A 19,028-nucleotide genomic window follows, 5' to 3' on the forward strand; every position below is an offset into this window, starting at 1 on the left:
TTTGTTTTTTCATCATTGATCTCATATTTGGTTATTTCTTTTTTTTTTTTTTTTTTTTTTTGAGACGGAGTCTCACTGTGTCTCCCAGGCTGGAGTGCAGTGGCGCGATCTCGGCTCACTGCAAGCTCCGCCCCCCCGGGTTCACGCCATCCACCCGCCTCGGCCTCCCAAAGTAGCTGGGATTACAGGCTTGAGCCACCGCGCCCGCCAGATCAAAGAATGCCTGTGGAAATTTAGTTTGTTCTTGGTTCTATTTTTGGTTATTACAGGTAAAAAATTAAAGAGATTTTTGTCTCTTTAAAAATGTCTTTTTTGTTCACAGAAAACAAAATTATCTTCCTTTCCAAATCCAAAAAGATGAAAACGACTGAGATACTTTCAGAAGACAACCAAGTGAGCACCACAGACTAATGAGTAGAATCAATAAGAACGTGGTTTTGGCCCTTTTAACTCTGACAAGTTCTGCATTTCTGCTGTTTCAGTTGTACTACTACAAGCACTATTTATCAACAAAGGTAATTTTATTCCTCTTTTCTTATCATTCCTCCTTTCTTATCATTGTATATTTTCTGATCACACTTCTCTTTGCAATGCATAATATTAATCATGGTTATTCAGATTCTTGCATCTTTGTGAGGTGCAGCAAACAATTAAAAATTCAGTTAAATATACTTTAGCACGCTAAAGACAGAGTTGCTAAGTTTCAATGATGTTTAATCTATTAAAATTATTATTTTGTTAAACAGATTATCCTTCATTTAAATGAACTCAATGATAAATAATTTTGATAAAATGTCAAAATTAGTTTATTTTAGTACAGCATATATTTTAATTTAGTACCTACTGGAGAAGTATAATGGTATGACTTACCTTTATCTGTATGTATAGGAATAAAGTAGAGACAATGATGTGGAAATCAATAGCTTCTGAAGATTCCGTAGAATATACCAGATAAGGAATTCCGAAATTGTGACGGTGTTGTTACATTGTGAAAAGTTGCCAGACACTCTCTCTGGGGTGTATTATAATAATTGCTACCATTATTGAGAATTGTACTAGACGCTTTCCATGCTCAATGTAATCCTAAAAACAATTGTAGGGAAGAAAAATATATCTATTTTTTATGTTTTTATCCTCATTTGTTAGAACTATTCATCAGAATTAATCACTTTGCGCCCCTCCTCAGCTAGAGGGGAGTATACTTCCCTGCCTTTTTTATATTGGGCTTGAACAGTAGAATGTTGACACATGCAGAAGCTTCAAATAGGCTGTTGTGATTTGACTTAGTTTTTATGCTCCCCTGACCTATAGGGGAAGAGAAAAATGTGTGGAGCAGACCAAAGCATAGCTGCCCCTCTGACTCACAGATTTGTGAGGGAGGAAATAGATGCTTATAAGCCATAAGACTGGGGGAAGTTTATTATGCAGCATTGTTACATGGGGTTATTAGACCTAATTTTGACAGATGAGAAAACTGAAACTTTCTTTTTTTAAGAGGGAATCTCGCTCTGTCACCCAGGCTGAAGTACAGTGGCATAATCATAGCTCACTGTAACCTTGAACTCTGGGGCTCAAGCAGTACTCCTGCCTCAACCTCCTGAGTAGTTAGGAGGACTACAGGCACATGCCATCACGCCTGACTAATTAAAAAAAAATTTTTTTTTTGTAGAGATGGGGTCTCACTGTGTTGCCCAGGCTGTTCTTGAACTCCTGGCCTCAGGCAGTTCTGTCACCTCAGGCTCCCAGAGTGCTGGGATTATAGGTATGGGCCACTGCAGCTAGCCTGGAGAACCAAAACTGTTAAGAGAGATGTTAAATAATTTACCTACCCAAACCACCCAGTATCTGATGTGTAGAGTTGACCTCTAATGTCCCTAGCTCCATTTTTTCCAGGCTATATAATTTTAAAAATAAGGGACTATACTGAATCTACCTATGATCTTGGCTGTTTATCCAATGAATGTCTTTCTGTGACATCATCACATAATCAACCCTTTCCTGATTATTTTCTTAGGATAAAGCCCTAGACTAGAAATTCTAGATCTAATATGCACATTTTAGATTTTTGTTATGTATTACAAAGTTATCCTTCATAAGGATAAGCAGTATGCCTGATTTCTCATATGTTTTCATAAATAGGAATAACAATAATAATGGCATCTGTTTCAGTTAGAGATGGCTGGCTAATAGTAGCTTAAACAAATAGAGGAATTATCTGTCCATATCTGTAAGTCTAGAGCCTCTAAAATTCTCTTGGTATTTCCTGTGCTACAGTCAAGGCTAGAAGAAGTAATAGTGTGATCTAGCAGGCTTCTACTTTTGTGACAGTGGCCAGCAGATTCCCAAATATAAGAGAATCTGAGGTAGTAAGGTTTTACTCTTGTTATTTAGCTTTTCCAGCCTCTATAATAGAGACTGCAGAAGAGAAGGGGTTTGGGAATTGGTGTCAGGTCAGCTTACCTATAGTGTCTGCCATAGCAGCTAACATTTTTTGATGTGCTTGATTGAGTAGGCCCTATGCAAAGCACTTTACCTACATTTAACTCTTAAAACAACAAGTTGAATAGATCTTGTTCTTCCCATTTTTCCAGCAAAAACACTGAGGTTTGGAGAGATTTACTAATTTTCCCAATATCACATAGTTATTAAGTGTGGGAGATGGAATGTGAACCTGAGGAGTCTACCCTAAAACCTTATTCTTCATTAATTTTTAGTGTTCGTAATATTCAGAAACTGAAAGCTATTCAACTCCATTAGAGGTCATTTCTTTGATTACTAGTGGGGTTAAACATCTTTCCATATGTATATTGGTTCTTTTTAGTTGTATTCTTACTTCTTCTTATTTGTGTCTTTCACATATGTTCCTGATGATGTTGTCTTTTTCTGTAGCTGTTCTTTATAGTTTGAAGGTTATTAAACCTTCATCATATATGTTTCAAATATTATTCCTGACTTGTAATTTGCCTTTTAACTTTATATTCATGATATACTCCCTCAATAAATTAGTACTTAACGTATAAGTAGACAGATGTCAAGATCTTTTTTCCTTAAGGCATCTGTTTTTATGTTATAACTAGCCCAAGATTATGGGAATATTTAACTGTATTTTGTCTATGTAATGTTTAAATTTTTTCACTAAATTGAATTTATTTTAGTAGGAGGTATGAATAAGACATCTAACTTACATTTTCCCCAATGATTAACCAATTGTCCCAATATCCCTTATTGAATTACTCATTGATTAAAAATCCCATCTTAATTATATATTAAATTCTAATAAAGAACTGCTGTCTCGACCCTTTTCCCTTGGTGGCAATGTAACATAGTTGTTGAGAGCATGAACATCAGTTTGAGATTAAACTTCATCTATACTGCTTATTAGCTGTAGGATCTTGAGTTAATTACTTGACTTCTAAATGCCTTTGTTTCCTTATCTACAAAATGGGGGGCAATAACAGGATCACCTCGTAGACTTGTGAAGCCTAAATGAATTGATATACATAAACTATTTGGAACAATGCATGTTATACAGAAAGAAAACAGTAAAAATTGGCTGTTATTATTATTTTTAAAAATTTTATAATGAAAATAGTATTTGTTGTATTGTGTCCATACCATGCAAACTGCCTTAGTAATAATGCCTTATTCATTAAAGAAAATATAATCTTTGAACAGAAGTAGTATGTAACTAAAGTTCAGGTAACCTTTATATACCATTAATTTTGTAAAGATCGTTATTCACACTAGATTCTTGTTTTTTATGTTTACTTTTGATAATAGGTAGACACTATAACATGTAAGTTCTAAAATATCACAGATTATTTTTATTTTATTGAAATATATGGAGTGGGGGCACTGGCTCACACCTGTAATCCCAGAATTTGGGGACACTGAGGCGTGCAGATTGCTTGAGCCCAAGAGTTTGAAACCAGCCTGGGCACCATGGCGAAACCCCATTTCTACAAAAAATACAGAAATTAGCCCAGCATGGTGGCGTGTGCCTTTAGTCCCAGCTATTCAAGAGGCTGAGGTGAGAGGATCACTTGAGCCTGGGAGGTTGAGGCTTCAGTGAGCTGTCTTTGCGCCACTGCACTCCAGCCTGGGTGACACAGGGATCCCGTGTCTTAAAAAATTTTTTTTTTAATATATGGAAATTATTTTAAACCATTGTAGCCCAGTAATTGTATCCTTTAAAATGGAATTTTTAAATTTACTCATGAATTCAGAAACTGTTATTTAAAAGTCACAATTTGTAGAATATTTTGCCAAGGCAATAGAAACAATGAATGAGGTGGTTTCTTCCTGCCTAATATTTATAATTTAATTTGGGACAGATGCTGATGAGAGTATAGATGCTTCCTATATGTTTTAGTGTGAAAACAGGATACTATCTGTAAGGAATACAAGCAGTTTCTCTATGCCAGTAGGAAAAAAAAAAACGCTTTATTTAAAAATAGTAAGGAGACCAGGTGCCTGCCTGTAATCCTAGCACTTTGGGAAGCTGAGGCGAGAGGATCGCTTGAGCCCATGAATTCAAGACCAGCCTGGGCAACATAGTGAGATCTCATCTCTGCTAAAAATAAGAAAATTAGCTGGGTTTGGTGGCACATGCCTGTAGTCCTAGCTACTTGGGAGACTGAGGTGGGAGAATCCCTTTGAGCCCAGGAGTTTGAGTTTACAGTGAGCTTGGGCAAGAGAGGGAGACCCTGTCTCAAAAAATAAACAAATATGTACATACATGAAATAAAAATAGTAAGGATAGTTAGACTAATTAGATGCTAAAGATACCAACTTTTAAATTTTTTTCAATGTCATTTTGGAAAAATTTTAAGCTTTTGGGTTTTTGTTAAACTAAATCTCACTTATACGCAGCATTTTTGAACTCAAACTTTAGTGAAGTATAGATGCATCCCCAGTTTTCTAATGGTTTTCTTCTGACATAGGAAGAGAACCTGAACTATTGTTAACTTTGTTTACTGATTATATCTAAATTGCATTCCTCTGTTGTTCAATGAGCAGTGTTTTGTGGGATATGCTTAGATAAATAAATTCATGTAAAAATTATTTCTAGTTCAATTAAATGTTTGATTTGGTAGCCAAAGAGTACAGAATCATAGTCTTGATCAGTGTGAAATTATAGGTTAGCGTCATCAACATAAAAACCAAGATTCTAAGTTATCCTTGAACTTAAAGGTGATTTTCAGAGACCCTTAAGATTATGTATTAGAGATAGGGATGAAAAATGGATTTTATCTTTGATTCCAACCCAAATTTAGTAGCAGTAAATGCCTGCAGCACTATGGTAAGAAGGACTGCAAAGCTTTCAGGCTTTTCAGGAAAGAATACTCTAGTATTTGCTACCTTGGAGTTTAAAGCTACTTATTTTATTTTAAAGCTATTTTATTTGCAAAAGATATTTTTACATTCTTTCTTAAGAAGGGCCAATGGCTGGACACGGTGGCTCATGCCTGTAATCCCAGCACTTTTGGAGGCCGAGGCGGGTGGATCACCTGAGATCAGGAGTTTGAGACCAGCCTGGCTAACATGGCAAAACCCTGTCTCTACCAAAAATACAAAAATTAGATGGGTGTGGTGACATATGCCTGCCTGTAATCCCAGCTATTCAGGAAGCTGAGGCAGGAGAATCGCTTGAACCCTGGAGGAGGAGGTTGCAGTGAGCTGAAATCACGCCACTGCACTCCAGCCTGGGTGACAGAGTGAGACTCCGTCTCAAAACAAAAAAAAAGTGGGGGAGTACTAACAAAATAATATAATCTTCGGGCCCTCTAAAACTGGACCCTCCAATGTCCTTAACCTTGTCCCTTCAAGCTGAGGTAAGTACAAGGTTTACAGGAAAGAGAGACTACTGAATAACATACTTGGGAAGGCGATTACTGAATATTTCCTGGATGAAATAATAATTTGAGTTGGTCTTGTAGGATGAGGAGTTCCTCAAGTGAAAAAGATGGAAAGGTCATTACAAATAGAAGACACAACCTGTTCAAAGAGAATGAGTATTTTGATGTCTAGAGTAGAAGCATACTAAGTAGAAAACAAAGGAAGTACAAAAGCCCTGAGGCAGGAATATGTCTATCAGTTTTGAGAACAGCATAGAGATCAATGTGGCTGTAGACAAATGAGTGATGGGGAGAATAGTAGGTAAGGTTAGAGTTTCCTATTACTTAGGGTCTTGTAAGCCATTATAAGGACTTTGACTTTTATCCTGAGTGAGACTGGGAAACATAGGAAGGTTTTGAGCTATGCGACGTGATCTGACTATTGTTTTAAAACAAGTAGTCTGGCCACTCTGATGAGAATAGATTGGGTGTGTCCCCACCCAAATCTCATCTTTAATTGTAGCTCCCGTAATTCCCATGTGCTGGCGGGGGGACCTAGTGGGAGATAATTGAATCATGGAGGTGGTTTCCCCCATACTGTTCTTGTGGTAACAAATAAGTCTCATGAGAGCTGATGATTTTATAAGGGGAGATGTGATGATTTCCCCTTTTGCATGATTCTGATTCTCTCTTGTCTGCTGCCATGTAAGACGTAGCTTTCACCTTCTGCCATGATTGTGAGGCCTCCCCAGCCACTTGAAACTGTGAGTTCATTAAACTTCTTTTATCAATTGCCCAGTCTCAGGTATGTCTTTATCAGCAGTGTGAAAACAGATTAATACACAGAGAGACCAGTTAGAAGGCTATTCTAGTAATTTACATAAGAGATGATAATGATTTGGACAAGAGAGTTGATGGTAGAGTTGGTGAGAAATGGAAAGTTAGAGTTTTCATGATTTGTTGATGGGTTAGATGTAGGGTATTAGAGTGACAGAAATGAATCAGGGATAACTCTAGTATTTTTGTCCTAAGTAATTGGAATGGCAAAATTGCTGTTTACTGAGATGGGTAAGACTGGAAGGAGCAAGTTTGAGGAATGGTGAAAATCAGGAGTTTTTTTGTACATGTTAAGTTTAAGGTGCTGTATTCATCTGTTCTTGCATTGCTATAAAGAAATACCTGAGGCAGGGTAATTTATAAAGAAAAGAGGTTTAATTGGCTCATCGTTCTGCAGGTTGTACAGGAAGCATGATGCTAGCATCTGCTCAACTTCTGGGGAGGCCTCAGGAAACTTACAATCATGGCAGCACGTGAAGTGGGAGCCTGTGCCTCACATGGCCAGAACAGGAGGAAAAGAGAAAGTAGGGAGATGCTACACACTTTTAAACAGCCAGATCTTAGGGGAACTTACTCACTGCCTATCACAAGAATAGCACCAAGAGGATGGTGCTAAACCATTCATGAGAAACTGTCCCCACAATCCAATTACCTCCCACTAGGCCCCATTTCCAACACTGGGGATTAAAATTTGACGTGAGATTTGGTGGGGACACAGATCTAAACCATATTGTTCTGCCCCTGGCCCCTCAAATCTCATGATCCTCTCACATTGCAAAATATAATCATGCCTTCCCAACAGTCCTTCAAAGTCTTAACTTATTCCAGCATTAACTCAGAAGTTCAAAGTCTCATCTGAAACGACACAAGTCCCTTCCACCTATGAACCTGTAAAATCAAAAACAAGTTAGTTACCCCCAAGACTCAATGGGGGTGCAGTCATTGGGCAAATACTCCTGTTCCTAAAGGGAGAAATTGGCCAAAAGAAAGGGGCTACAGGCCCCATGCAAGTCCAAAACCCAGCAGGTTACTCATTAAGTCTTAAAACCCCAAAATAATCTCTTTGACTCCATGTCTCATGTCCAGGGTACACGGGGGTGGGCTCCCAAGGCCTTGGGCAGCTCTACAACTTGTGCCCTCTGAAGCAGCAGCCTGATCTGTACCTATGCTGCTTTGAGCCAAGGTTAGAGCTAGAGCACCTGGAATGCAGAGAGCAGTGTCCTGAGGCTACTTAGGGTGGCAGGCGCTGGGCCTGGCCCACCAAACTATTCTTCCCTCCTAGGTCTCCAGGCCTGTGATGGGAGGGGCTACCTCAAAGGTCTTTGAAATTCCTTCAAGGCCTTTTCCCCATTGTCTTGGCTAATGCAAATTTCTGCAGCCTGCTTAAATTCCTCCCCTGAAAATGGACTTTTCTTTTCTGTCACATGACCAGGCTACAAATTTTCCAAACATGTATGCCCTGCTTCCCTATTAAATATAAGTTCCAATTTTATGTCATATAAGCATAGGTTGTTAGAAGCTCCTCAATAAACATTGTACTTTATCACTTTGCCAAAGTCTACAAACACTAATTTTATATTTGGAGATACGTTGAGATTGCAGATATAGCCATAGACCTTAACAGACAAACCCTAATTCCAAAGAGTTTGCCATTCATTGATGGAAATTAATTGATACAGAGATGTTGACCATGTCTACCTTATTATTTAATAACTTAATTAACTTACTACAAATCTATCAATGTTTTCCATCTTGGATTTTCATATCATAAAAATGTAGAATTCTTAGCTCATGACTATGTGAAAAATAGATATTGGATAATGCTTTTTAATGATTATAAGCTAATTGTATTTTGAATCTCATGCCTAACCAAAATGTAATGTTATATGCTGGGCTTTGAATTTACTAAAAAGTTCTTTTGTTATCTTCCTAGAATGGAGCTGGTTTGTCAAAATCCAAAGGAAGCCGAATTGGATTTGATAGCACACAGTGGGTATGTAGAATAAACAAGAAATTTCTCAATTATAATGTTCGTTTAGTTCATTCATTTACTCCGTAAGTATTTGTTGAATGGTGGTAGTAATAATAGCTACCTTGTGTGGTGGGTGACCAGTTGGTAGTGGCAGGTAAGGAACAGGCCCTTTACCGAGTGCTTTGTGCAATGTCTTATTTAGTCCTTATAGAAACTTTAAGAAGTGAGTAAATATTGTTACTCTCAATTCACTTAGAGAGATTAAGGTTAGTTGACTAATAATTTGGTAAGACCAGATTCTGTCTGCCTCTAAAACCCTCATTCACTGAGCTATGGTGTTTCTCTAAATGAATGAATATATGAATCAAATATTCAGATGAATATTTGAATAAGGGACAAGTAATGATCAGGAATAAAAATCTTTTCAACATAGTTCCTTTATAAGATGAGAGGAAACCAGCAATATACACAATATATCCTTGTTTTGTTTTACAAATTTCAGAACCTACACATTGATAAAATATATTTTCCTATGTTTTAAAACTAAATTTAGAAAGAAAAACATTGCTGGGTTACTAATAAAACACAACATTTATTCTGTTAGTATACATTATGGGAATGACCAGATATTTCATGATACACTTCAATCTTTGGCTTCTCTATAACCAGAGATGTGGAACTCTTTAAATTAGAGTGGATTTTCAGATCGCCAAGCAGTGGTCATTTTAGGTCATTGCTAACACCAAGTAGATTTTGAACTACTGTTTAAAAGTAAAGTTGGGGATATCCTCTTATCAGGCTTCCCAGCTCTCTAGTCTATAAGTATCAATGTAAACTTTCAATTTATTAAAAAATAGCAATTGTTTTGCTCTGTGAATTTAGGGTATTCTGAGGATAAAGGTAAGCATGATATACTTGGAATTTATACTACCCAGTCACAGTTATAAAGATTTTAGATTAAATTAAAAAGAAGTATTTTGTATGCTTCTTTGTAACCCTTCTCTACATCCATGCCACCCTTAGAAAACACATACATGTAATACTTGGACCAGATTTATCATCCTGTGGTTGAAGCAATTTGCTGAGATTTAAAATTCAGTATTTAACAGCCAAAGGCAATAGTGGTGATCTATCATACATTTTAACATTATAAGATGTGATGATACTTAGAGAAACATAAATTTTTCAGGTTTGCCATTTATTAGGAGTCTTCATCTGTACACTGAAAAGCAATTTCAGAAAAAAATTTAAAGTTGTAGTAGCTTCAGTTGGATAAAAGGTTTTCCTTTATCAGTATTAACCAACAACATTCTGACAACATTCCCAAACCTTTTAGTAAATAGAGCAGTTGGAGAAGGTACAGGTTCACTGATTTTTAAATGGAATTTGTGAAAAATTTAAAGCTTAAAATAATAGAAAAAAGTAGCATGACTCTATCCTTTTCATTCAAGAAGTGATCCTTGAGGTGGGAGAAAATAATGGATTTTTTTCAAAGTCTTTACTTCCATGGTACTCAAGCAAAAAGTTGAAGAGCAGCTTACATTCAGTGAGTTCTCTTTATACTCTTTTACATTGAGGGGACTAAAAAAAATTGTAAATGTGGTCAGTGAATCACTATATTTGCAAAATCACAGGAAAGCAGAAGTACTAATATACTTCTAAACTTTTAGAAGGAATAAAAGGTGAAATCTCATCAATAGTGTGATATTGAGCCCTGGTAAAATTCTAGGGCTCAGTGTTTATTGAGTTATTAAACAGATGACTTGGGAGCACTTAGAAAAGAAAATCATAATAATTACGAACTAGTCTTTTACTAAGAACAAGTCCTGCCAAGCCTTTTTAGGTTTTAATAAAATTTTAATACACAGGCAGATGAATAGGCTATTGTGGTCTCAGTATAATCTCTTTTCAACAAGATGTTTTTCATTCTTATAAACAAAATGAATTACTGAACATCAGATGATAATAGTGATTTAGAATTAATTGGATTTAGAATCAATTGAACACGTTTCCAGGGAGCATTAATGATTGTATTGATAACAACTTGGAGGATGTGTTTAGAAGGTGAGTTATAGAATCTCTCCTTGACCCTGACCTAATCTGTATTTCTATTAATAATGGTAATGAAGCTATGTGTGTTCATCATATTTGTATTTAACACCAAGCTGAGATCCATTAAACAAACGTTAAAGTACCTTTTATGTCGTAGTTCTGTTATCTCATCTTTCTTCCAAAATCATTTCTTTCTTGTTTTTTATCCTAGTGTAAAGCACAGAAAGCAATAACCCTAAAAGACACATACACACAAAAAATAGCTAAATTGGACTATTAAAATTTTAAACTTATCCTCATCAAAAAACACCATTAAGAAAACGAATAAGCATGCCACAGAGTAGAAAATATTTGTAAAACATTTATCTCACAAAGGAAGGGTATCAGAGATATGTGAAGAACTCCCACACGACTCAGTAATAGATTTTTTGTTCATGCCTTTCATCAAGTTGAGGATGTATTTTATTCCTGGTTTGCTGAAAGTTTTTGCCTGCCTGGCTCTCGTCACTCAGGCTGAGGCAGTGGCCGGATCTCAGCTCACTGCAAGCCTCACCCGGTTCACGCCATTCTCCTGCCTCTGCCAGGCCTCCAGAGTAGCTGGGACTACAGGCGCCTGCCACCTCGGCCTCGCTAAGTTTTTAGAGCTTAGTAGAGACGGGTTTCACTGTGTTAGCCAGGATGGTCTCGACCTCCTGACCCTCAGGATCCCCCGGCCTCGCCTCCCAAAGTGCTGGGATTACAGGCTTGAGCCACCGCGCCCGGCCATTGCTGAAAGTTTTAAGTCATGAATAGATATTGAATGTTGTCAAATGCTTTTTTCTATATTGAAATTGTCATAGTTTTTCCCTTTTTTCTGTTGATTTGTCACATTTTATTGATTGATTTTCATATGCTAAAGTAACCTTTCATTCCTAGGATAAATACTATTTGGTCATGATATTTACTTTCCTTTTTTATCTTTTTTTAGTTACTAGAATTGATTTTCTAATATTTTATTAAGTATTTTTGCATCTATGTTCATGAGGGATGGTGGACTATACTTTGTTTTTGTAATGTCTTTGTCGGGTTTTGCTTTTTTTTTTTTTTTTTTTTTGAGATGAAGTTTCTCTCTGTTGCCCAGGCTGGAGTGTGGTGGTGTGATCTCAGCTCACTGCAACCTCCACCTCCCGGGTTCAAGTGATTCTCTTGCCTTAGCCTCCCGAGTTGCTGGGACTACAGGTGCACGCCACCACGCCGGGGTAATTTTTGTATTTTTAGTAGAGACAGTGTTTCACCATGTTGGCCAGCCTGGTCTTGAACTCCTGACCTCAGGTAATCCACCTGCCTTGACCTCCCAAAGTGCTGGGATTACAGGCGAGAGAAGTTTTGCTATTAAGTATTGTACTGGCCTCTTAAAATCAGATAGGAAGTATTTTCTCCTGCTCCATTTTCTGAGAAAGTTTTTGTAGAATTGGTATTCTTCCTTAAAAATGATAGAATTCACCAGTGAACTGTCTTAAGTCTGAAGGTTTTCCTTGCTGTTTTGAGGGCTGTTTTTTTTTTTTTCCCCCAACAAATTTAGTTTCCTTAATAGGTATAGGGCAATTCAGATTTTGTTTCATCTTGTGATAGTTTTGTTAAATTGTATTTTTAAAGAAATTTCTGTCATCTAACTTGAATTTTTTGGTGTAACATTGTTTATCCTAACTTTTTACTTAGCTGTTTCTCACACTGAGGTAATAAACCCCTATAAGGCAGAGATTATTGTATTCTTGGTATTTGCATAATACTATACACTAAAAACAAATAATGACACTGATTCTTAGCTTTATCTCATCCTTTATCCTTATAAAGGATTTATATTTATTTATCTTGTATACTTTGTCTATTTATTTATCTTGTATATATTTTTATGAGTTCCTTCAAATTTTCTGAATAAGAATTTATTCTTAATTTCATGAAGCACCTTTTTGATAGGCAAACATTCCTTTAAGTCTTGCTTTCACTGAAGTAGGCTTTTAAGCAATAGTGTATGCCAGATACTCTATTTATCCTTGCTGCTGTTAGGTATTACTTACTCCTAAGTGTGATTTAGTCTGTTTTCATTCTACTGTTGAATTTTTGTTTTTTTCAGTAGGGGACCGTAGTTACTACCCAGCAGAGTTATATTTTGAAATATTGCGATATTAGAAAAGCATATTATACATGGCAGTCATCAAACAGGCAGTGTATTTTGGTCTGAGTCTTTTGAAAGATTATTAAGCAGCATTACACACATGAAGAAAAATGGTACAAACAACTGATTTTTGTTTCTGAAAGATTAACAAGACTGATTTTTAAAAGCTGATAGATAGTTCTCTCAATTTTGCTTGAAAAGATTTAGCTAACATTAAGAGAATAATTTTGTAAGCCCCACATTTTCATGTCAGATACCACTTCCTCTGTGAAATTTCTTCTCCTTTTGATGTACGGCAAATTTGTAGCTTACTGGTCTGTACTTTTATAGTATGTTGTATATGTTTTTATTATAGCATATTTCACCTTATATTGAAAATGTTCATCTTTCTTAGAAGACTGCTTATTGAGAGCAGAGACCATATGTGCTATTTAATCATTTGTATTTTTTAGCACAGTGATAAGCATAGTATCTATTGGGTAAATACTCTGCATTCTTATGCAATTAATGCATTAAAATGTTATAAAATAGGCTGTTGTGTTGGCTTACTAGAAATACAAGAATTCTTTTTCTCTCAAACAGCGTGCAGTTAAAAAATTTATTATGCTAACATCCAACCAAAATGTACCAGTGTTTCTTATTGATCCTTTGATATTGGAATTGATTAATAAGAACTTTGAACAAGTCAAAAATACTTCTCAAGGCTCCATTTCACAATGCACATTTTTCTGTGTTCCAAGAGACTTTACTGCATTTGCACTGCAGTATCACCTATGGAAGAATGAGGTAAGTGATTTGCTTTCAGATAATGGAATGTCTCTCTTTTTACAAAATAGTATGGGTTTAGGCTGGTTTAAAATGCAAAACATTAAAAAATTTCCTAAAACACTTTATAAATTGTATCAGGAATATTTTCAGCTATAAATAACAATACAACTAATCACTAAGGCAAACAGGGGATTTCTTTTTCTTTTTTTTTTTTTTTTTTTTTTTTCTTTTTTTTTTTTTGAGACGGAGTCTCGCTGTGTCTCCCAGGCTGGAGTGCGGTGGCGCGATCTCGGCTCACTGCAAGCTGCGCCTCCTGGGTTCACGCCATTCTCCCGCCTCAGCCTCCGAGTAGCTGGGACTACAGGCGCCCGCCACCACGCCCGGCTAATTTTTTGTATTTTTAGTAGAGACGGGGTTTCACCGTGTTAGCCAGGATGGTCTCGATCTCCTGACCTCGTGATCCGCCCGTCTCGGCCTCCCAAAGTGCTGGGATTACAGGCTTGAGCCACCGCGCCCGGCTTCTTTTTCTTATATAATGAGAAGTTAAAAGGTTAGTGGCTATTGATATTAGTTTAGCTAGCCACTGATGTCAGGACTTGTGTCTCTGAAATTCTTTATTCATTTACCTCATTATCACAGGATAGCTGTCATAGCTCCAGATATCACATCCATGTTCACAACAGGAAGAGGAGAGGAAAGATTCTGCTTTTTTGCTGGGGGACGTCTTCTCAATATCAGTATTTTTAGGTCATTTCTGTTGAACTGTTTGGTATCTCATAGAAAAAGCCTACAAGGCTTATTTTTACAAAGAATATTTTATAATGTCCCTTTATTTTCCCCAAATGAAGTTCATAGAAATTACAACCCTCCTATATACATAATTCCCCAAATCAGTATAATGCATTAACTATAATATAACCTAGAAATAAAAGGAAATGGTATGTATTTCAGTGTGCAGATGTCCAGAATGACTATACTAGAAGACGTAATAAAGTAATTCCGATGCTTGTATTTAGAAGTAGGATCACAGAATGTGTTAGCTACAAATATAAACTCATATTATGAATGATATTGTTGGCAATATGATTTTCCAAATTAGCGCACAAGTTTCCAACAACAAAAAAGTAAAATTGTTTCTCCGTTGACGTGACTATTGTATTCCTGAGAAATAAAGGCTCAGACAATTATAAACAAATTTTTCACTACGTGATTATCTGACAGGACATTTGAAATTACATAGTACACAGGATAGATTTTCATATTTTGGATTGTAGGATGTCTAGTGTTCTTGGCCTAGGACTCTAAATGCCAGTTTATTATCATGATAAACCAAAAATATCCCCACAAATTTCTAAAATGTCTGTTGGGTGCAGTCCCACTTGCCTTGAGAATCACTATTTTAGAAGAAGGGGAATATGCCACCATTGGCAAAACTGATACTACCTTAGTCAGAGGAAGAAGCAAAAGCTCAGCCGTACCCAGAATCAGCACATGGGTTCAAGTTTATTCTTTGTTTGTTTGAGACGGAATCTTGCTGTGTCACCCAGGCTGGAGTGCAGTGGTGCAATCTCTGCTCACTGCAACCTCCGTCTCCCGGGCTCAAGGGATTCTCCTGCCTCAGCCTCCTGAGTAGCTGGGATTACAGGTGCGTGCCACCACACCCAGCTAATTTTTTTTTTTTTTTTTAGTAGAGACAGGTTTTCACCATATTGGCCAGGCTGGTCTTGAACTCCTGACCTCAAATGATCCACCCGCCTTAGCCTCCCAAAAGTTTATCCTTTTGCACATGTGACATCCTGCTATTCAAGAGATTCAAGAGCCCTTGGATAGTCCCCCCCAAAACTTCCCCCAATGTGGAACTAATCAGATTGTTAGATCTAATAATGAAAGGCTCCATTTGCATGTGAGTTTTCTGTGTTAATGCCATTACCATAAAGTGAGCAGACCTCTGCCAGGGCAACTGGGAGTGGACTTTTGCAGCACAACCTTGACCTAGGCCTTTACACCAATTGGTCAGATCAACTATTTTGTTCTTTACTTATCTTGTTGATAGTTATAAGAAAGCAAACCATATCATAATTCTGCCTATTTTGTCTGTCAGTCTTTCCTCCTGTAACCCAAGGTCACATTCCTCTCAAGTTCTGGCCGCCTTTTAAATATTTCCTGAATTTATCAGCTGATAATGCCTTTCTTTTATTTTACTCAGTAGTGTCTTTCTCTGAATTGGCTACCCTCACCCTCAGTCAGTGCTTTCTACTTCTTAGGTGTACCAAGAAAGAAAAGGGAAAAAGGGAATATTACAGTTGGTAATGAAACAATTGATGTTGGAAAATGAAGCTTGTCTTACAGTATGTTTGTTTACTTTCTAATGATTTACATTATGATGATGTTCTATTATGGTAGTATTTTAAGATGCTGGGATGTAAACTCTGAGATGAAAGAACTACTTTTTTGAAGTACTTTTGAAGATAAAGGTTATTAAAAGTTAAATTAAGAATTACAAGTTTAATTTTAAGTGCTGTCCTTAAATCAACATTTACTTTATAGAAACTAACCAGAAAACACTGATATGAGCATTCTCATTCCAAGGAAGGGATTTGTATTAATTTTCATAAAGAGAGTTTTTTTTTTTTTTTTTGAGACAGGGTCTCACTCTGTCACCCAGGCTTGAGTGCAGTGGCACGATCTTGGCTCATTGCAGCCTTGACCTCTCAGGTTCAAGCGATCCTCCTGGCTCAGACCCCCAAGTAGCTGGGACTACAGGTGCATGCCACCACACCCCAGCTAATTTTTTTGGTATTTTTTGTAGAGACAGAGTTTCACCATGTTGCCCAGGCTGGTCTCAAACTCCTGAGCTCAAGTGATCTGCCTGCCTCAGCCTCCCAAAGCGCTAGGATTACAGGGGTGAGGCACAGAGCCCAACCCATAAAGAGAGTCTTTGGCTGTGTCTTTCCTGCTACATACTTTGTATTTTTGCTACTTTCTTTTTTTCTCCCACCACTACCTTCTGCCCATCACCTTCATTTAAAAATATTCTTACAGAGCAGATTAGCACAAAAATATGGCTCAAGTTCAATGTAAGAATCACTTTTGTTTTGCTACTAGTATTTGGCTTTAAATATTCCATGTTTAAATGTTGTTTCTTGATGTTTGATGCTTCTTTGGTTCTAGGAAGGCTGGTTTCGGATAGCTGAGAATATGGGATTTCAGTGCCTAAAGATTGAGAGTAAAGATCCCCGGCTAGACGGGATAGACTCACTTTCTGGAACGGAAATCCCCCTGCACTATATCTGCAAACTGGCCACTCATGCGATCCACTTGGTAGTCTTCCATGAGAGGAGTGGCAACTACCTCTGGCACGGCCACTTGAGACTTAAAGAACACATTGACAGGAAATTTGTTCCCTTCCGAAAGTTACAGTTTGGTCGTTATCCAGGAGCTTTTGACAGGTAAGTTCAGAGTCAAAAGGTGAAATGTGAAATGAGTGGTGTTCAGTCATAATTCTTGCACTGTTTTTACATTTGAGTATTGAAATCTAATATATAATTTATATAAGTATTTATAGTAACATTGTTCTTAATGCCTCCAAATTAGAAGCAAACCAAATGTCCTTCAACAATAAAAGGATTGGCTGGGCCCTGTGACTCATGCACATAATCCCAGCACTTTGGGAGGCCGAGGCGGGCGGATTACCTGAGGTCAGGAGTTCCAGACCAGCCTGGCCAACGTGGTGAAACCTCATCTCTACAAAAAATACAAAAATTATCCGTGCATTATGGCAAGTGCCTGTAATCCCAGCTACTGGGGAGGCTGAGGCAGGAGAATTGCTTGAGCCCTGGAGGCGGAGGTTGCAGTGAGCCAAGATTGTGATACTGCACTCTAGCCTGGGTAACAGAGCAAGACTCTGTCTCAAAAAAAAAGAAACAAAAAACAACAACTATAAAGGGATAATTTTTGATATATATATATTCATACAATGAAATATTACACAGCAGGGAAAAATAAACTAGAGTTCTTTGCACATCGTGGATGAATCCTGCAATGCTGAATGACACAAGGCACAAAAGAATCTAAATTCTATTATTACTTTTATAAAAAATTCAAACACCTGCTAAATTATGTTCATAGATGTATACCCTTACAGTAAAAGTATTAAGAAGGCTAAGCAAGAGGTACCAAAAAAGACTAGATAGAGGACACAGAGAACTACAGGGAAGCTGGAAGAATTTTATTTCTGTGGTGGAGACTTTGGTATTTACTTTAAAATTCATTATTTTGTGCCTTTATGTTATGCACTTTCCTGTATATTTTTTAAAACCATATGCAATAATTTATCTTTGGCTATTGCAATAATAAAAATGTTTCTTGTGAGAAACAGTTATTTGAAGGAACTCATGTAAAATTTGATTAGGTTTAGTTTGTAATGTTAACAATTACAGGACTAAAAACATTCTTGAAGTTATACTTGGAGTATGAAGTTTCTAACCTAGAATTGTCCCTTTTATTCTCCTTTTGAAATCAGCAATAATGATATTACAGTCTACTTTGAATAGCAGAATCTGATGTAAAGGTAGCAGTAAATATTTGTAAGGATTTTCACATTAAAAACTCCTTCTTAGCAGCTTCCAGTGAGATAATTCTTATCTGTTACGCTTGAGAAGTGTAAGAGTATGTTTATTCTTGCCTTCTTTAAAATATATATATATATATATGTTTTCTCTCTGTCTTTCTATCTGGAACCATGTGAGATTGCCGCCTTGTTAGTACTTAAAGTCACATATTTGAGAATGACTGAAAAAGGTATTCAAAACTGAAGTCTTCTGTATTTTTTTTGTGTATTGAAAGTCAAAATTTTCTTAAGCAAGCCGTATTTTCAAAATGAAATGACCAAAAAAAAAAAAAAATGAGTAGAGATGGAGAAAAATACTTTGTTTTTATTATTGACTTCTCTTATTTTAATCAAAAATTTTAGTACTCACTGTTCTCTTACCACTTTTTTGCATGTTTCTTTCTTATTCTGTATTTCGAATAACCTTCTTTAGGGAGACATTATCTTTTAGTTTTTTAAAGCTTTGCAAATTTATTTCAAAGTTTAATAACTCAGTAAGGTTCAAAATTGTCAATTACTTATTAAATATAAATGTGTAGCAATAGATAAAAGCTATCTCTACATTGTACAATTTTATATGAATAGGAATGGAAAACTCTCAAATAATATTTTTAGAGTATGGGATCCGAAATACATAAGATAGATTTGCAGATTAGCATTTTACCCATTAATGAGATTCTCAGGCCATTGTAATTAACTTGTGTGACTTAAGTGTTAAAAACATTTACTTCTCTAAAAGTAAACTGATAATTAAAAATTATGTCATAAAACTTTTGTTTCTGCTTAAAATGCCAAAGT

The 19,028-nt window shown here is 36.5% G+C and overlaps 1 protein-coding gene across 5 annotated transcripts in view; it reads left to right on the forward strand.

Moving 5' to 3' along the window:
* The window catches only part of FKTN (fukutin), a 64,729-nt gene that overhangs the window by 10,447 nt on the left and 35,254 nt on the right, over window positions 1–19,028 (forward strand). For 4 of the 5 annotated variants that reach the window (XM_031654376.1, XM_031654379.1, XM_031654378.1 and 1 more), the window contains exons 4-8: window positions 323–515; window positions 8,608–8,667; window positions 13,436–13,639; window positions 15,886–15,969; window positions 16,793–17,070. In XM_031654376.1, the coding sequence (XP_031510236.1) occupies window positions 411–515; window positions 8,608–8,667; window positions 13,436–13,639; window positions 15,886–15,969; window positions 16,793–17,070 (731 nt within the window). In that variant the 5' untranslated portion in view covers window positions 323–410. The remainder of the gene's footprint in view (window positions 1–322; window positions 516–8,607; window positions 8,668–13,435; window positions 13,640–15,885; window positions 15,970–16,792; window positions 17,071–19,028) is intronic. The other variant, XM_031654377.1, reaches the window with a different exon arrangement.

This window comes from Papio anubis, chromosome 13 (genome assembly GCF_008728515.1).
Source record: "Papio anubis isolate 15944 chromosome 13, Panubis1.0, whole genome shotgun sequence".
In the NCBI taxonomy this organism is placed as follows: domain Eukaryota; kingdom Metazoa; phylum Chordata; class Mammalia; order Primates; family Cercopithecidae; genus Papio; species Papio anubis.